The sequence below is a fragment of the Uranotaenia lowii genome, unplaced genomic scaffold, assembly GCF_029784155.1.
Source record: "Uranotaenia lowii strain MFRU-FL unplaced genomic scaffold, ASM2978415v1 HiC_scaffold_144, whole genome shotgun sequence".
In the NCBI taxonomy this organism is placed as follows: Eukaryota; Metazoa; Arthropoda; class Insecta; order Diptera; family Culicidae; genus Uranotaenia; species Uranotaenia lowii.
This window is the reverse complement of record NW_026597455.1, coordinates 1-19,405: the sequence shown is the minus strand read 5'-3', so window position 1 is coordinate 19,405 and position 19,405 is coordinate 1. Positions and strand designations below refer to the sequence as shown.

The 19,405-nt window shown below is 36.7% G+C and overlaps 2 protein-coding genes across 2 annotated transcripts; one reads left to right on the top strand and one right to left on the bottom strand.

Moving 5' to 3' along the window:
- Positions 1–4,294: 4,294 nt before the first annotated feature.
- LOC129759376 (methylcrotonoyl-CoA carboxylase subunit alpha, mitochondrial) lies at positions 4,295–8,553 on the top strand. Its single transcript, XM_055756807.1, has 3 exons — positions 4,295–4,525; positions 6,235–7,990; positions 8,053–8,553. The coding sequence occupies exons 1-3, from the start codon at positions 4,494–4,496 to the stop codon at positions 8,338–8,340; spliced, it is 2,076 nt and encodes a 691-aa protein (XP_055612782.1). The 5' UTR covers positions 4,295–4,493; the 3' UTR covers positions 8,341–8,553.
- Positions 8,554–12,448: 3,895 nt separating this feature from the next.
- Positions 12,449–15,964, bottom strand: LOC129759375 (rab3 GTPase-activating protein catalytic subunit). The gene is made up of 5 exons (XM_055756806.1): positions 14,353–15,964; positions 14,081–14,292; positions 13,074–14,020; positions 12,664–12,752; positions 12,449–12,594 (listed from the first exon to the last, which is right to left on the bottom strand). The coding sequence occupies exons 1-5, from the start codon at positions 15,843–15,845 to the stop codon at positions 12,528–12,530; spliced, it is 2,808 nt and encodes a 935-aa protein (XP_055612781.1). The 5' UTR covers positions 15,846–15,964; the 3' UTR covers positions 12,449–12,527.
- Positions 15,965–19,405: the final 3,441 nt, after the last annotated feature.

The window sequence follows — 19,405 nt, the reverse complement described above, 5'->3', positions numbered from 1 at the left end:
TCAGTTGAATTGATATGTTTTAAATGCCGAATGACATATCCATATTCAACAGCTCATAAACTTTAAGTTACGAAATACGAAGCTACGATTTTCGACAAAGATGTTCAGCGGAGAATTTCAACATCGACACAAAAACCATTAGCGGGGTCGGTTCCACAGAAGAAACAAAATTATGTTAATTTTTAAGAACAAAATATTCGAGTTCCCCATACAAACCTTAAAGTTCAAATGTAAATGTTACATAAAAATTCTGCAAAAAATCATGCATAAGCTTTGAACTAAAACAGAGCTTTTTAGAACCCAGGGTTTAAAAGATTTAAAAATGACTCCCAATTGACGCATAATATATACATCATTCTGAATTATGAGTTCAAAAATAAAAAAAATCTTTCAGCTGAATTTTGAAATATGAGGTCTGAACAACAGTTTTAAAATCATGAAAACAGAATTAAAAGTTTTTGAAATCTGTATTTCTGTATTTACGATTATGAAGTCATTTAATTAAAATTTAGAAATTTAGCTGTACAATTCTAAGTGTATAATTCAGATTAGTGATTTCAAAATTCATCATAATAAGCATTACAAAAAAGAAATGAGAAGTTAACATTAAGATCACATAACTATAAATTTATATTTACAATATTTAGAAATAAGTAGTCTCAACATAAAGCACAAAGTCATCTATTTGCATAATTTGCAAACTTTAAAAAAATCAGATATTTTAGATATCCCTTGAGGTAGCTCAAGACACAAAACAGAAACGTCGAGAAGGGGCATATTGAGGAAAATAGCCCGGATTCGCACGGCTCAGATATTTGCGGAAAAACAGATCTGGAAAGTTTAGGTCAGAACTATTCCGGGGATCGTGGTTCCAAATTTTATTTAAAATTCAATATCTGTGATCAGATTTCGCATTCTATATTCAATTTTTTGTTCTTGAATTTCAGTTTTGATCATCATTCGTACAAAATCCAGATTTTAATCTTGGTTTTGCTTTTCAAACTTAACCTTGTTGCATATTCCATATTCGAAACTCATAATTCCGAAATATGAAAAGTAAATATTTCAAATAACAAACCATTTTTGAGATTTTGATTTGGAATTTTTACTATTAATTCCTATGATGAATCGGAACCTATAGAAATTTCATAGCTTGCAATTTTCATTTAGATCCAAAAGTCTAATTTTGAATTAATAACTGAATAACGAATTCATATTGTAAACAAAAAATACAGAGTTCAAAAAAGATATATCTTTTTGAGGGTTCTGCTTCAAATTTCGCTTGGTAGTTCCAAGTAATAGGAATTCTTATCTAGATGGAACTTTGAACAAATTTTGAACACAAGTTCAAAGACAAGATTCAGATTCAGAATTGAAATTAGAAATTTAGATTCAGATTCAGCTCGAAGTTAATTTTGTTTTTTCATTCAGGATTAAAATATCAATGTAAGAATTTAATAAAAAAAAACCAAATTGCAGAAGATTGTAGCTGCAAAATTTAGATTCGAGATTCATCAATTTGATATTCAATCAGAGTCAGTTTGGAAACACAAACCAGAGGAAATCACAACTATGTATATACATTTTGGAACGATTTAGAAGATTTCGTTTTAAGAAAAATATTGATTTTCATTTTTTTTACAAGATTATAATTATGAATTAAATCATTAATAATAATTTTTTGTTGGTCAAAGAGCTTGTACTTCATCTTTAAGTGAAAATTCAATTGGAAATATATTTTATATTCGTTTGTTGTTTAACATTATTTATGTTGCGAATTCTTCAAATTCAAAGTTTCAAACTTGAGTTTTTTAATTTTAATCGAGTTTACATGAGTAGAAAATGAATCTGATTTGAACCGCGAACTTAATCTCTCACTGTTATTTGTAAGTATTTGGAAAAATTTTACCACTGCTAAAATTGGTGATCTTTGTGGTTAAAAAGAATAGGCTTATTACCTGCTATTTTGAGTTAATACAAAATGTTTTCTTTAAAAAATTTTTTTTTATATTTTTATTTTTATTTATATTATTTACTATTCTTTATGCATGCCTTGTTCAAGAAAAAATGTTGTAAGAAAAATTTTGGAACCAAAAATTCAAATATAGAATTAGGAATTCACGGTTTTAATATTTATTATTTCACCTTCGACTATGTCGCACAGATGTGTACTTATTAACTAATCCTTAATCTAAAAGAACAGTCGAAAAGGTGGTAAACATGATTAAAATGCCGACATGAATTTTCCAGAGGGTTATTAAGGCCGTATTGTGTACGATGAGTTGGGAGAAATAGTAATGGCGTAATGTTCTAGACGGCGCACTGATCTGCAGTTTCTCGAGCAACTCTCTGCTATCTATGTTGCTCATCAGAAGATCATAAATGAACAAACGTTGTAGAAGAATTCTCCTTTCAGCGAGTGTCGGCAGTCTAATGAGCCTGCACCGCTGCTCGTATGGCGGTAAGTTGACAGGATCGTTCCAACGTAGCGTTCGAAGTGCGTAACGTAAAAAGCTTTTCTGGACTCGCTCGATGCGGTTAGCATGGACGTCATGATAGGGGGTCCAGACTTGAACACAGTATTCTAACACGGTCCGAACAAGAGAATTGAACAGCGTTTTCAAACAGTAGATATTCGTAGAATCTTTCGTATTACGACGTATCAATCCTAGAGTAGCGAACGCCTTTGCTGTGATCGCTCCAATGTGCGTTGTGAACTTCAGCTTACAGTCAAAAACGACTCCTAAATCCTTTATCTCGCTCTTCCGTTGAAGCGTAGTTTGAACCATTCTATAGTCGATTCATAAATCAGAAATACGCCGATTTCCAAAAAACGTCTCATAACTGAGAAGGTATTTAACACATTGCGGACCAAATACGAGATATCTCGTTTTATAGCTCCCCTCAAGAGTGTTACACTTCAGAGCATTACTCAAATCTTACAAATTCAATAATGAAGATTCGACTAAATTAAACGCATCATTTTCGGAAATTCAGACACAAAACATGTATGATTTGGTCCAGTGGTTTCTTGAATATAGAACGCTGAATATTGGTGTTTCCCAGCTTCGGGTTTTTCTCGATCCTTAATGTGTTGAAATTCACAACAAAGAATCTAAATTTTCTAGAAACAACGGTAAAAGTTCCAAGTTAGAAAGTGCAACTCTTAGAACTGAATTTTAATTTTGGAACTTTCATTTTTTCGGATTTTTTTTTCATGTGTGCTGAAGTTTTGAAATTTGGTTTTCTATTTGGTAGTTGTAGCTATTATATGTTGATCATTTCTCAGTCATATCATTTGGAATTATGTACATAGTTTCAAATATTTATGATTTGAAATTTTTAATAGATAATTACTTCTGGAAAGCTTCTTATTTTATTGGAATTCTTATTTAATTGAAAATTAAAATTTCGTTACTTTAATTTATCGACCTTATCGGTGAAAAGTGATGTCTTTTTTAGTAGGGAATTCTAAGATTATGAAATTTCATAGATGGATAGAACGTTACACAGTAAAATGAACGGGTAGAATTCATTGAGAAGCATTATCCTCACATATCAAATTTTTGTTCCTCACGGGCCAACTACTTTGAAGTGATAGATAGAGTTGCATCTACCACCACACATTAGTACGCCAAGCGTGGCCGTGGTTCGCCCCACAAGTGGGAAAACTTGCAGTGCGAACGATGTCCCTACTAAAAAGGACATTACTTTGGCTGATAAATTAAAGTAACAAACACAAACTACGGTGATTAATCTCTTTAAAAAATTAAATTTCGTTTCGAGTTTTACAATTCAATCTATATACCACTAATCAAAATCAAACCTATGCAACTCAGTAAAGTTTTGTTCCCAAATAATCACTAAATTTATATTTCCTAATTATTTATGTTAAAAAAACCTAAAATAATTAACTTTCCATGTCGCTCTTAAGATTTATTATTTTTATCCTATGATATTCAAAACTAAGCTTTGAAAATATTTAAAAATGATTCATAAAAATAAGAAATTATCTTTTTTTTGTTCGCAATTCTAGACTCGAACATCTTTACAGATACTTACTTACTTACTTACTATTAGCTATTTGTTATCTGCGGAATGATCATTACCATTTCAGCCATCAGAGGCATATTATTTCAGGAACCATTCCCACACTGGCTCACCACCATAGCATAGCAACAAACTCACAACGACTGGTTTGCTCAAATGGCTCAGACGGTTGGTCCCACAACCACTTTGACCAAACCGGGTAGTGAGAGCCTTGTTTTGATCACTATCCACATCACATCAACAAACGACGACGACCTGCGCACATGGTTTAGTTCAGAGCCGTGTCATTCAGTCAGTCTGTCGAACGAACTCACCAACTGCGTGCCAAATTTTGATCAAAACATACCGCAAGCAAGCAATAATACATTCCATCGGAAAGGCTGACTAGGGAGTTTTATTTAGTGTTTAAATAGTGCTTTTAAAGCTTAGGAAAGTGCAACGACATGTTGTTCAAAGTGCGACATGCTTTCCGAAGGTAAGGCACGGGTTTTAAAGCGAAATTTTTTTTTTAAATTTTGGGATATTGTTATATAACAATGTCCCTCGTTCGAGTTATTATCATTTATCGCGCTAGCCCTGTCGATGTTAGTGACGCGTCAACATATCGATTGGTGTGGCTCTTCTGGCGTAGATTAGGAATATTTATGTTATCAGTATTCAACGCAGGCTTAAACCATTTATTCAATCAATTAAGTTTTGTCTAATAGATGTAAACATTCGACTCTACAAGTAGGACAGCTTCCTTTTCGGTTTTAGAAACTTGCCTACGGTGAATGTTCTCAAAGCTAAGCAATTAGCTCAATTCCAGGATCTTAACCATTTAATAAGCGAGCTATTCAGCAACGTGTAATTGCTCTGTTTTTGCACATTCCATCAGTTATATTAGTATTTGGAATAAAAAGTTTGTGTTATAAAATTTTTTGAGCAGTTTTAAGCATCTGAGATTACTCCATATCTATATATCGACTCCTGATGGCGATCGGCAAAGCTCAGGATCGCTAACTAAAGTTGGGACACTAATTTTCCGCTACGAAAATTCACTTTGACTATTTCTATTATTTCTGATTTTTTTTTTGCCAGGAATGTACCACTTTGTGGCATTCTTCCCTACATTATTCCTGAATCGAACAAACCCCTGAGCAGATTGGACTCAGGTGTTGATTTGATTGAACAAAATGTGAACTTGAGTATTTTAATAACAACAAAATCCAGGGATAACTTGAACGCAAGAGATTGAGTCGTCTACCCGTGCTATTACTGGACCGAAACAACATTGAATTAGTTCACTTAATTATACACTTTCATGTTGGCTAATACAAAAATGCCCTAGACTTACAATTTTCACCACCTATCCAAAAACTTTATCCTACGAAGCTCATCTGATTCTTGCCTATCCGCCTGTTCTTCATTCCTTTACAAATTTTTCTACCTAGCATTTCATTTCGTCGCACGTGTCAATGAACATACTTAAATTAACTTTTGTTAGCGGTTTAATTTTGCCGTTAAATTTTGATTAAGCTAGCGAATTCAAATGTTAAGCAAATTTTGGTTCCGCTAACAGAAGACCGCTAATTCTCATATATTTGTTACAAACTCACGTATTATTACTGTTAGAAGTATACTTCTAGTAATTTATCAAGCTGAGAAAACATTAGGTAACATTATGACTCCAATATACGCTCCAGATGAAAATTCGCACAACAAATGGTCTTAGTCGAAAAGTGATTACTAGAATCACCGGCCACGTGTCATGCAGATTAACTTTTTATCTCTTAAAGTAGGTAATTCTCTCCACAACATTCATAGAAAAAGAATCCAATAAAAGTAAAACAGTGTTAAACTATTTTTACAAGGTCAACGTCACCAATATGGTTGCAACTCCGTAATTGAACGAGGCCATCAATTTTTCAAAAGAAAGACGCTTGGGATTGTCAGAACATTCTCGGTGTACAAAACTGATGCTCTCTCTTTGAACATCAATTAACGGCGCCAGCCACGTCCTAATAGTCAAAAGATAGGAAGAAAAAGGGACGCAAGAGATGAATTTGTGCTTTCGGACAGTTTTATGGAAGCTAAACATAGATTACAAATTTAGAATAACAGACAGTTTTTGACAATAATATCTTGAGGATTGGCAAACACTTTAACAACAAAAATCAATCAACTTTCTCCCTACCTTTCCAGATATCTCTCCACTAGTTCAGCCAGCTATGCTCCCAAGCAACAGATCTCCAAGCTGTTGATAGCTAATCGAGGTGAGATAGCATGTCGGGTGATGAAAACTGCCAATCGGCTCGGCATTCAAACTGTGGCCGTATTCTCCGATGCCGATGAACGGTCCTTGCACGTTAAGTTGGCCAACGAAGCGTATAATATTGGACCGGCAGCCTCGCAGCAGTCCTATTTGCGGGGAGACAAGATTCTTGAGGTGGCTAAGCGAGCTGGCTGTCAAGCTATTCACCCGGGATATGGTTTCTTGTCGGAGAATGTGGAGTTTGCTGAACTTTGTCAAAAGGAGGGAGTCATTTTCATTGGCCCTCCGGCTAGTGCCATTAGGGATATGGGTATAAAGAGTACGTCGAAGCACATTATGAGCGAAGCAGGAGTTCCTATTATCAATGGATATCACGGAGACGATCAATCGGATGAGAGGTTGGTTCAGGAAGCTAAGAAGATCGGTTTCCCGTTAATGATCAAGGCCGTACGGGGAGGTGGTGGAAAAGGTATGCGAATTGCTGAAACTGAAGCAGATTTCATGTCTGCGTTGCAATCTGCTCGAACAGAATCGATGAAGGCCTTCGGAGATAGTGCAATGCTACTGGAGAGGTACGTTAGATCTCCTCGACACGTGGAGGTGCAGGTATTCGCAGATCATTACGGCAATGCGGTGTATCTGTACGAACGGGATTGTTCTGTTCAGCGTCGGCATCAGAAGATCATCGAAGAAGCTCCAGCTCCTGGACTGAGTGAAGAATTACGCCGTCAGCTTGGGGAAGCTGCAGTTCGTGCCGCCAAAGCCGTTAACTACGTTGGAGCGGGAACTGTTGAGTTCATTTTGGACAAAGAAGATCTCTGCTTCCATTTCATGGAAATGAACACTCGGCTACAGGTGGAACATCCTATTACTGAAATGATCACTGGAACGGATCTCGTTGAGTGGCAAATCAAGGTAGCATCCGGTGAACCTTTAGCAGTTAGTCAAGAACAAATCAAGAAAACGGGACATGCTTTCGAAGCACGTATTTACGCTGAGGATCCAGCTGGAGGTTTCCTACCGGGAGCAGGTCCCCTTAACTACTTATCTACACCCGAACCATCCAATACGATTCGTGTAGAAACCGGTGTTCGACAGGGTGACGAAGTTTCAATCCATTATGATCCCATGATTGCTAAACTGGTCGTATGGGGAGAAAACCGAGCGAGCGCATTGCAACTACTCATTGAACAACTTCGTAACTACCAGATTGCAGGACTGCAAACCAACATTAACTTCCTTATTGACTTGGCCAAACACAATCACTTCCAGGCGGCTGATGTGCATACTGGCTTTATCGATCAACATATGGATTCGTTGTTCCCGATTAAAAAAGTTCCAGCCGAACGGATCGCTCAAATGGCTTTGGCGTACGTCTTGAATGAGAATGCCACGACCAGAAAGTCTTTCAACCGACAGAATCCTTTTGATTTGGAGCTGGACTTCCGCCCGAATTACACGCCAACTAGAGCCTTCAAGCTTAAGGTTGGAGACACTGAACACCAAATTGAACTCCGCTCCAAGGACGTGAATTTCGAAGTTCGCGTTGACAATGGAGAATGGCTGTTGATCAACGCAACTAGGAAACCGCATCCCAATCGATTCCTGCTACAAACCAACATCAATGGACACGTTTCGTGCTTCAATACCGTCATCGAAAATGGATCGATCGCACTTTATGATGATGTTAGTTCAACTATCCAAAATTTTTGAATCAACTGTAATTATGTTTTTTTTTCCTCTAACAGCACGGCCTAACGATAGCTGAGGTGGTTCAGCCCAAATTCCTGCAATCGGAAGCCGGCTTGGAAGGTGCAGCAGCCGGAAGTGTGCTCGCTCCGATGCCCGGCGTTCTGGACAAGGTGTTCGTGAAGCCGGGTGATACCGTTAAGGCTGGCACTCCGCTGGCGGTGCTGATTGCCATGAAGATGGAACACGTGCTGAAGGCGGCCAAGGATGGAGTGGTCAAGTCGGTTCCGAACGCCGAGGGTAGCAACGTGCAGAAAGGCGCGGTGCTAGTAGCTTTCGAGCAGTGACCTTATGTTGTTGCGAAAACAAATCATAACTAATGGACCAGAATTGCATTTATACCGCGGTAATGTTTATAGTGAAGAATCAATGTTGCATTTATTTGAAGATATTTTAGGATTGTAAAACAATTGACCTGCCTGGTGAACGTCTGACGTTAACAACTATTCCAATATACCTACTTATGAATTAGTATTGTTCGTGTTTATTTTTTTTAATATGATGTATATTCGGCGTACCTTCGTATGACGAGAAGTATGTTAGAGAAATTTGTATTCAAAACCATTTGGTGATGGAAGCTCCCATAAATTATTTGACCCTGTATTCGTTGATGAACTTGAAGATTCCTTAGGATTTTCAGTCGATTTATTGCTTTGAGTTTTGATCATGTTCGATTCGGTTTTTACAGCCTGTGCATGAGCCAAAGGACATAGGTAGGGAGTGTTAAAACGAGGATCTATAAGCGTTGCAATATAAAATGTTTCTCTGAACTCTATATTACTAAATTTCAGATCATATTGTGCTTGAAACATAAGTTTCAATTGACTGACTGGCTCGGTAGTTATGCTCCTTGAGCCAATAATTAATCGTATTTTCACGAGAAAAACTCATCTTGCCCTTATCATGTTCTTTAACATGGGAATCACCTTTCCTGAGAGGGAAGAAGTTTTCCCTTCCAACGCTGTTATGGTATGAGCCACAAGTTGTAATAAATTGCGACCTTCAGCAGCCGCCGCCAGTTCGGACCCAGTCAACATTTGGACGGAGATGTACCTTAAAAGCACCCCGCTGACCTTTTTTGCAAGTTTTATAAACCGTTCAAGCAACGCGTAGTTACTGCCCCACCTGGTGGGCTCATCCTTAATGAGTTTAAAGACCTCAGCATTGGTATCGGAGCCTGCCTCCTTTAGTTGTAACGCACTTAACTCATCACCAGCATTGACAGATTTCTTAAAAAAAGGTTAAAATAGACCTTATATTTGTTAACAGTCTTTCGAACAAAGGTGATTGTTCAATTGCAACTGTGGTGATTCTGCTCAAGCATTGATCGACACATATTACATGTTTTCTCTCTCCATTCGAGAGAATGACTCGCCGATTGTTTGATGTCCATATCGATTTACATGGCTAGGGCCAGCTGCTGCCTTTGGAGTTGATTCGGCTTGACCTGAATCCGAATCGGCAGCGAGTTTTTCCCAGCAGGGACCAGCTGCGGATGATGCCTTTTCAAATGATTCCACAGGTTTCTTGTGTTTCCGCTCGTCATCAAGTTTTGCCTGTTTTTTACACAAAAAAAGACCAAATTTCTCTTCGCGGGCCATCGTTTTGTTTGGAAGAACTTTCACAACAGCAAAATGCAATTTATAACGGTATTTCAAACGAAAAATCACTAATTTAAACAAACTATGCCACGAACGTCGGGCTCAAATCGCAACAACTGCTCTTCTATTTTGACAGAAAGTTGCGATGCCCAGAGAAGAGAGAGAAGATTAACTAAAGAAAAGAGAGGCAAGATTATGTCCACTTGTCGGTTCACGATTACTTATAGTACCTCAAAATTGTGTTTAAAATAAGCTGCGACATAGTGAGTAAAAGTAATAAAAGCACATAAAAGATCGAAAGATCTAATCGAAAATAAACCGATTTAATCGATTCTTTCTAGGTTAAAGAATCGATCCAAAAAATCAAAATCAAAACGATCGATCTCACTTAGATCGATCCAAGATCGACCATCGACCAATTCTAATCAAGAGGCTTCATAGTCACAGCTTCACGCCTCATGACGATGAATTTTCTCAAGCCTGATTCAGATCACTTAAAAAATAAACATAAATTGAATCTACAAAATCTATAATTCAACTCTTTGAATCAACCAAAGAAATGCAATTGATAATCTTAAGTTGTCCACGTCATTTATTCAGTCTGTAAATCCTTGATCGGCTAAGACGGTGTATGTCTTTTAAATATCATTTGAACTAATTCAAATGTATCTAATATTTAATGTATAAAGTAAAAACCAATTAACTTACCAATGTGTAGCTGCACTTGAGAGCATTTTCAGATCCAAGCCAAATTAAAGACTTCGGGGAGGGTTGGGGAAATGTTGATTGTCGTCACTCGAAACCAATTTGGTCTCATCTTAAGTTTGTTTGCAGGACATATGTAGCTTTGGAAAGTATGATGCAGATGCTTCTCTCTGGTGCTACTATGAATGTCCTCGTACACAAGGAGCAGAGTTTTCAGATAATAATTTTGCAACTTGATGTATTAATTGCTTCATAGATTTCATTCACGTTACTAGCTTGTTTATCAAAACCGTAACTACTTGAAAGGACACAGCTAGCATTACGATCACTGTCAGTAGTTGCAATATCATCAACCAAAGTTCGTTACGGGGATAGTGTATGCGCGTTTGCTGAACTCTTCTTGCCAACGACAGAAAGTTGGAAGGGCAGTGGCTAGTCCTGAGAGAACCATCGGTGTTTACTCCCACACACCTGGCCAAAGTGTGATCAAATGGGTCTTCGATAATTTCTAATCGAATTTCCCGATAGTTGCAAACCTTCAAAATTATTGAACTCCCCGATTTGTCGATAAGGAGGAACAGTCGCTGCCAACCGCGCCGAAACCCATAAAACCAATGCTCCTTTTGAGTGATCTGTTTGATCCAGGCCTTTTTTCCGATCCGCGTTTGTGCCAACATGTAGTGAGTGCAATACTTCTTTTGATGTATTGAATTGCACGCAAATTTGAGCGTGGCAACTTGATCGTTTAGTCTTGTAAATGTGATTACAAAAACTGACCATTCACCGGGATCTAACTTATCCAACAACCAAGTTCGATTGGCAGAGGTCTTTGAATTGGCAACGGGTTGCCAACTTTTGTTGCTAAAGTTACTTGAAACTCTGAGAAAAAACACGGAAGGCATTTCGTAGATCGAAAACGAGTTCTGAGTAGCGGATGGTACGGGTGCAATGCATTTTTGGGAGTTTTTAAAACCCGTATTGATAAAGGCACTTTGTGCAACAGTCACTTCTAACAAAACTAGCAGAACTCGTCCTCCAGCTTGTGTCATTGGGTAAGCACAAACTATGCATGAAATGGAGAAACAATGATTCGGTAGAAAAATTCTATTGAATATCCTCATGGGATTTGAACGAAATCGAAATTATTCTTCACCTTTTACTCAGAACGTGAGAAATTACTATTGATTGATTCCAATTTTGATAGACTTGCACGTTTTAACGTTTGTGAGTGGCGATCGAGAAAATGTCTTTGCTTGGTAAAACAAAGTTTAGATTGATTTTGAAGAACACAGTGTCGAGTATTTGAACAAATTTAGAATGGAGCACTCTAGCCATTATGTATCATTTCTTCTACATGTTTTCATATCTCATTTTGTCGCAGCTACTTTTTACAATGTACGAAATACTGTGCATAGATGTGCTGTCCTTTATATGTGCTCCATGTGTAAGTTGATGTACCCTTCTTTCTCGAGAGACCAATGTTATATTCTAGTGTCGTTTTGAGTATTCCACTTCTAACAAGATGTCCGTAATAGTCAATTCTGATCATCTGTGGTAATGTCTTCTTGATCAATTAGCGATTTTCTTAAGAACAGGATTTTGTCTATCTTCTTGAAGCTTTAGTTGAGTGCTTGTTCTTGATGTAAGTGGGGAGCATATAATGGGGAATATTTCGCATTTAAATAAGACCCGTTATATCCGGTTTTTAATGCCATCTACCGTTTGTTAATACCTATGCCAGATCTTGAACAACCAAATTTTGTTACGCCTCTTCTTTTCTTAATCCTCTTTAAGCTGTTTCAAGTTATATCGAATGCGTTTCATCAGACTGATCAATCTTCTGGAACGTTGTTTCTTCTGCTCCGCTAAGATACACATAATTTTTTCACCAACTAAAATGGAAATCGCTTTTCACCGATAAGGCCGATAAATTAAGTAACAAACATGAATTAGGGTGATCAATCTCTTCATAAAATTTCTACAAAACCCTTTATCGATTTTCATCTTTTGCTATGAAAATGTGATTAGGCTTTGAAAAGCCCATTTTTCTGGAAGGACCAAGGATTTCTCTCAAATTACACTATGCAGATTATTAGCATAAATAACACTTGATATATAGACATCCTTTTAGACTTATCACATCATCTTGCGATGAACGATGAATTACTCTAGTAAAAGGTCGTATTTTTACTGAAAGCACCACAAAGCCGAAACTCGTTGTGAACCAGAAGGGCCCTAAAAATGGAAGAATCAAATGATGAATTTTGTAATTTTTAAACTGATCGATTGGGTTTCGGAACATACCTCATAAACTGGGGCGAACCCATGCCCTTATTGACCGTTTTCCCGCATAATCGTAGGGTGAACTGCTTTTCAATTGGGTCCGGTAGTGACTGGAAAATAAAGAATAACATGTGTTCAGTTAATAATTTCGTATCGTAATCAATTCTCGAGTTGCGAGAAAAAATTTTAAGTTTTTTTTCATACAGCTAAATACTTATAATTTTTATTAGAAGTAGGTAGCTAAATGATTTTAAATTTCGTTCCATCGACTGGCGATTTCAATTTCATTTTGATCAAAACTTTTTTTTATACAATTTTAATTTCGTCTGAGTTAGTATTTAAAAAAAATGTTTTTAGATAACCCAAAAACGATATCGAAAATACAAATGATCCCTTTTTTGAAAGCATAAGAAAATTTCAAAATACTTTACCATTGCGATCGCTTGCTCATTCCCTTGTTCACTGGCGGCACGTTTAGCTTCGGAAAACATCTGCAGGACCCGTTCTCCGATTTTACTTTTCGAGCCACCTTCCAGTTCAGATTCGTGTGAGTTTAAAAGTGTCGATAATATCAGCTTCTGTTCGGTCCGCCCGATATCATCCACATCGGTCGATGGAAACAGTTTCCGACGCAGACTCCGTACCTTAACTACGGTATTTTCTAACCCGGTTATGTCGCCAAGCAAATTTTCAAACTTTTTCTGTGAATTCGCTCTAGGGGCAGGTGCTGTGATGACCCAATTTTCCCGGGACAGTTTGCAACAGGTTGACTTAAGTTTGTCCATGTCTTCTTGGAAATTTGGAATGCAATCAACGTCCAGTTTGGCTTCTTCAGCTAACGTAAGGATTGCCGTGTGGAAAAGTGAGGCCATCGTTATTTGAGAAATTTGTCCGATAGTTCGAGACTCCAGATAATGGAGGACTTTTTCTGCTTCTTTCGCGTCGTCAAAGAGCCGTTTTTGTCTGCGAGCCGGAACAGGTTTTGCACTTTGCCACACACTCTGCCAAGTGTTCCCAGGGATGAGCATCCTCGAGCTTAAACGCCCTTTCCGACCGAAAGGATCTTTCTCGTCAGTGTTTTCATCCTCAATCCAGTCACGTGGACTGTACCATCGAATGAAATCTTCCAACTTTCCTAAAGGATTTGCGGCTTTGAAGCTTTCCATGTCCGACAAAAGTGAGGCACTCATCATTTGGGTACAAAGCTCACTACCGGGACCCAGTTTGAGCATGACTTCCGCATCGTCTTCGAGTTGGTCTTCAGTTTTTGGTACCGGCTCTTGGGTAACTGGAATGTAGAGAGGTTCATCCGCTTCCACCAGAAGCATTTTGCCCAACTTCGACAAGCGACCAATCGGTTGAGCATTGGTGTTGCGTGCTGAAATAAAGAATTGGCATTAATCATACCTACTGTCTTAATGTGCGTTAAATGACAAACCTTCTTCCTCTTCATCTGAACAATCGAAAAACTCATCCTCAGATTCATGACTGCCTTCGCGGGCTTTGCCCGCGGCCGTGCCAGATGAGTCATTCGTCATAGCAAACGGTAAACCTCCTTCACGAATTTTCCTTCGTTCCATACAGATGTTCAACATCTGAAGTTTCTGGTGCAGAAGACACGTTCGAGAATCCGGAAATCCATTTGCGATACTAAAAGGAAAAAAAATGATTATAAAGATTGATAAAGAATGTGCAAATATTAAAATTTACCCAGGAATCTGAATGCACCGTTCCACACGGTAACGCATCTCCTGGGCAAACTCGGCCCACAGCTGAGCCATGGCACGTTTTCCTCCGCAGTTAGAATTGGAAATGGCCAACAAGGTCGCCAATCGATGTACCAGTGAATCTGGAACGGCAGATTTAATACGCAGTGGGTCGAATTCCGACTCTCCAGGCCCAGGTATATTGTAGGTATGCAACGCCGACGATTGAGCATCCGGAAAAAGATAGTACAACATTTCCTTCAACTGTTCGTCTCCGATGGGTCCCTCAAGTTGAACGTTTTCTTTTTTTGAGCTGGATGATATTCCAGGGATTACGGAAGTAAGTGTAGGAATTTTCGATTCGGTTAGCTTTTCCAGTGCTTTGGTGCCGTCAATATTTTGAGCTGCACCACCGTATGCAAGTTCGGGAAAATATTCCGTTAGGGCACGGCGTGAGTCGCAAATTTGTAGGAATTCCTGTACACATTCAGACATGTAGCACACTGGGGAGTCCTCAAAGTGTGCTCGGAGACTCCACACCGGAGCAATCAGTGGATCGAAATCAGAATACGTTTGAGAATCGATAACGACGTTGTCGGCCACTTGAGGCCAAGTGCAATAGAGAACCAGCTCAGAGATGGGTTCAACTGCTACTCCGAAAGGCAGTGCTATCTTTTCTGCATTTGAAGAATCGTCCATCGCGTATTCGGAAAACGGTACAATCTTTGGAGTTATGTAGATTGAGCTGAGGAACTTTGATAAGCCATAGGTAAACCGGACAGACACGGCAACCGGATCCATGTATTTAGTTCCAACCTTGCCTTTGAAAACTTCCAACAATCCTGACAAACACTTACAGGTCGGGGGAGTAATATGTAGATGGACAATATCAAACGACAATCTAATTGACCCGAACTCGCAGACTCCCAGAAACACGTTCTGAACCTTGTCCAGAACTTGTACAAAAACGGGAACGTCGCATCCGCTTTCCGCCACAGCAATGTGGATAGAACTCATCAATATCCGGATCTGGCTTTCATTGCTGATGGAATTCTTCACCGGACAAACGATAACAAATTCCCGCAATCCGTACCATTGGGCCAGCGGATGCAGGTCATTCTCTGATTTTTGATCTACCAGGCAGTAGTCGTTTTCGTTTGCCATCAAATCCACAAACGCCTGACAGGATTCCTCGTCATCTCCAGAAACAATTTCTTCCACTCCCTCCAATACAACATCCGCTTTGTATCGAACAACCTCCATCTCGACATCGGCAAACTTTAACGGTTCCCGACTTACCTGCCATTCGCAAAACGACAACTCATCCCGGAGCAGTTTTCTCGAATAAGCGCTGCTGCCCGCGGTTTGATGACGTCCATAAGAAAGTTTCCATTCGTGGAAAATTTCCTCCAATCGTGCATTGAACACTTCCCACTCGGAAGCAGTGGTGAAATCTTGCTGGAAGAATTCACTGTCGTCCACTTCCTCGTTTAGCATCGTCAGCACTTCCAGTTAGCACAATTTTTCTTAAGAAAACAGCGAAATTTTCCCCGAATTTGCTGATGTTGCAACAATGAAAAATGAATGACGAATGACGAATCAATGTAAACAAAGCTGGGATATTCTCATTGGACGATTGGACTGATTCCAATAAGAAAAACCAGCTGATAACGTAAACATAACGGAAACATTTGTAATGGTGTGCGTGTTATGTTTAATTCTCGGTGTGGGCATCGCCAATGAGGTCAACAAATTGAAAACATTTGGGTAAACGCAACGCAGAAGACTGATGTAATGATAATTTAATGACATTTTTATGTCATTTTTGTAATTTTTGTAATTTTTGTATTTTTTGTATTTTTTGTAATTTTTGTAATTTTTGTAATTTATGTAATTTATGTAATTTATGTAATTTATGTAACTTTTGTAATTTTTGTAATTTTTGTCATTTTTGTCATTTTTGTAATTTTTGTAATTTTTGTCATTTTTTGTCATTTTTTGTCATTTTTGTCATTTTGGTCATTTTTGTCATTTTTGTCATTTAAACATTTTTGTCATTTTTGTCATTTTTGTCATTTTTGTCATTTTTGTCATTTTTGTCATTTTTGTCATTTTTGTCATTTTTGTCATTTTTGTCATTTTTGTCATTTTTGTCATTTTTGTCATTTTTGTCATTTTTGTCATTTTTGTCATTTTTGTCATTTTTGTCATTTTTGTCATTTTTGTCATTTTTGTCATTTTTGTCATTTTTGTCATTTTTGTCATTTTTGTCGTTTTTGTCATTTTTGTCATTTTTGTCATTTTTGTCATTTTTGTCATTTTTGTCATTTTTGTCATTTTTGTCATTTTTGTCATTTTTGTCATTTTTGTCATTTTTGTCATTTTTGTCATTTTTGTCATTTTTGTCATTTTTGTCATTTTTGTCATTTTTGTCATTTTTGTCATTTTTGTCATTTTTGTCATTTTTGTCATTTTTGTCATTTTTGTCATTTTTGTCATTTTTGTCATTTTTGTCATTTTTGTCATTTTTGTCATTTTTGTCATTTTTGTCATTTTTGTCATTTTTGTCATTTTTGTCATTTTTGTATTTTTTGTATTTTTTGTAATTTTTGTAATTTTTGTAATTTATGTAATTTATGTAATTTATGTAATTTATGTAATTTATGTAATTTATGTAATTTATGTAATTTATGTAATTTATGTAATTTATGTAATTTATGTAATTTATGTAATTTATGTAACTTTTGTAATTTTTGTAATTTTTGTCATTTTGTAATTTTTGTAATTTTTGTCATTTTTGTCATTTTTGTCATTTTTGTAATTTTTGTAATTTTTTGTCATTTTTTGTCATTTTTGTCATGAAGGATCGAAGTAGTCAGCGGTTGAGATATGACGTGTTTGCAGGAGCTCTGAAAAATAAAATTTTATTGCTCGAAAATTCAAAGTAATTGTAAAATTGTGAAGTTGAACCTTGTGAAATTGTGAAAATTATAAGACCTAATAGTGAAGTGACCTGTGCGCTGATATTGATGTGGAAAATTTCATGAAGACAGTAGTGCATTTAGTAGAATTTGTGTAGAATAAGTTGGGACAATCATCATCAGCACGCGTTTTTTTTCGAGCTCCGTAAAATGTTTCATTAAATATGTTTTAAAAGTTACTTTTGAGTTTGTTTTCGGGCGAATTTCTTTTGGTTGATAGGGAAGATAACAACATTGGCGACCAATACATTTTATGATAGTAATATTGTTATAAGTGAAACGAGTTATTCCCCCAGCGTGGGTGATCTTGTGAATGAGCCATTTTCACTAGTGATTTACCCCCAAATCTGTCGCTGTTTTCTATGAAAAGTCCGCCAATAGTTTGGCCAAAAAGAAAATTATTGCTATTCGATTTCGGGTGTGTACTTCCCTGGATTTCATCGAAAATGGTGCTTAAAAATTAAAATTGTAACTTTTTTTTTAATTGACCCGCTGAGAAAAAGGAGCCTGGAGAAGGTACTTTAACGCGATTCATGAGAGCATTTCTTTTGAAATAGAAAAACGTTTGTGTCGGAGCTGGTGCAATGGTCTCCTGAAGAAGGATCTCTTTGAAAATGGAATCTTGTATGTACGATGATTAAATGGCAGTGTATTTCACCGCTAAAAAGGGAAGTCAAGGGTTCAAGTATAGAAACAATACCTATGTGTGGACATTTGTTTGTTCAAATATTAACCCCAGTAATCCAAAATTTGTGATGGCTTGGAAACAGTTGTTTTCCTTTTCTGTGCATGCGGCTTTCTAAATGTCGTCTAAATCACGGCTTACTGTGACCTGGAAATTAAAAGTTTGCAACAGAAAGATAAGTATCCGTGATAATTTCTTTTGTATTGATGGTGTGGTAAGTTTAAATTATGATCAACGATATAAATAACTACATGTTAAATAGCTTAACTCTATTATGGGGTTTTGTGGGGGGAATGGACAGGACATCAAACGATCGGAAAACTGATATACAATGGATTGTGGGTTCAAGCCAGCCGGAGTATCTCGGCAAATTTAAAATCATGATTAGGTTACTCAGGTACCTTTTCAGGATTCTTTATTTGTTTCGAACAGTTTGAAGGAAGTAAGATGAGTCAAACCTGTCCCAAGCCAGTAGTAACGGACCCCTTGGTTGTGCTGCAATTATTGTTGATGAGTTAATCATGAACAATATTTGAATGTGCGATCGAGACTTCCCGTACCGCCTCGGGTCGAAAGACCTATCAGCCACTGGTGGGTTCTCATACATACATACATACATACATTTTTTGTCATTTTTGTCATTTTGGTCATTTTTGTCATTTTTGTCATTTAAACATTTTTGTCATTTTTGTCATTTTTGTCATTTTTGTCATTTTTGTCATTTTTGTCATTTTTGTCATTTTTGTCATTTTTGTCATTTTTGTCATTTTTGTCATTTTTGTCATTTTTGTCATTTTTGTCATTTTTGTCATTTTTGTCATTTTTGTCATTTTTGTCATTTTTGTCATTTTTGTCATTTTTGTCATTTTTGTCATTTTTGTCATTTTTGTCATTTTTGTCATTTTTGTCATTTTTGTCATTTTTGTCATTTTTGTCATTTTTGTCATTTTTGTCATTTTTGTCATTTTTGTCATTTTTGTCATTTTTGTCATTTTTGTCATTTTTGTCATTTTTGTCATTTTTGTCATTTTTGTCATTTTTGTCATTTTTGTCATTTTTGTCATTTTTGTCATTTTTGTCATTTTTGTCATTTTTGTCATTTTTGTCATTTTTGTCATTTTTGTCATTTTTGTCATTTTTGTCATTTTTGTCATTTTTGTCATTTTTGTCATTTTTGTCATTTTTGTCATTTTTGTCATTTTTGTCATTTTTGTCATTTTTGTCATTTTTGTCATTTTTGTCATTTTTGTCATTTTTGTCATTTTTGTCATTTTTGTCATTTTTGTCATTTTTGTCATTTTTGTCATTTTTGTCATTTTTGTCATTTTTGTCATTTTTGTCATTTTTGTCATTTTTGTCATTTTTGTCATTTTTGTCATTTTTGTCATTTT

What these genes read in the sequence shown, in the direction of transcription:
- LOC129759375 (XM_055756806.1), bottom strand. Translation starts at nt 15,845, where the DNA reads ATGCTAAACGAGGAAGTGGACGACAGTGAATTCTTCCAGCAAGATTTC. An exon ending in CGGTGCATTCAGATTCCTGG is followed by an intron (nt 14,293 to 14,352) that starts GTAAATTTTAAT and finishes TTTTCCTTTTAG; the next exon opens with TATCGCAAATGGATTTCCGG. An exon ending in TTCAGATGAAGAGGAAGAAG is followed by an intron (nt 14,021 to 14,080) that starts GTTTGTCATTTA and finishes TCTTTATTTCAG; the next exon opens with CACGCAACACCAATGCTCAA.
- LOC129759376 (XM_055756807.1), top strand. Translation starts at nt 4,494, where the DNA reads ATGTTGTTCAAAGTGCGACATGCTTTCCGAAG. An exon ending in GTGCGACATGCTTTCCGAAG is followed by an intron (nt 4,526 to 6,234) that starts GTAAGGCACGGG and finishes CTACCTTTCCAG; the next exon opens with ATATCTCTCCACTAGTTCAG. An exon ending in CGATCGCACTTTATGATGAT is followed by an intron (nt 7,991 to 8,052) that starts GTTAGTTCAACT and finishes TTCCTCTAACAG; the next exon opens with CACGGCCTAACGATAGCTGA.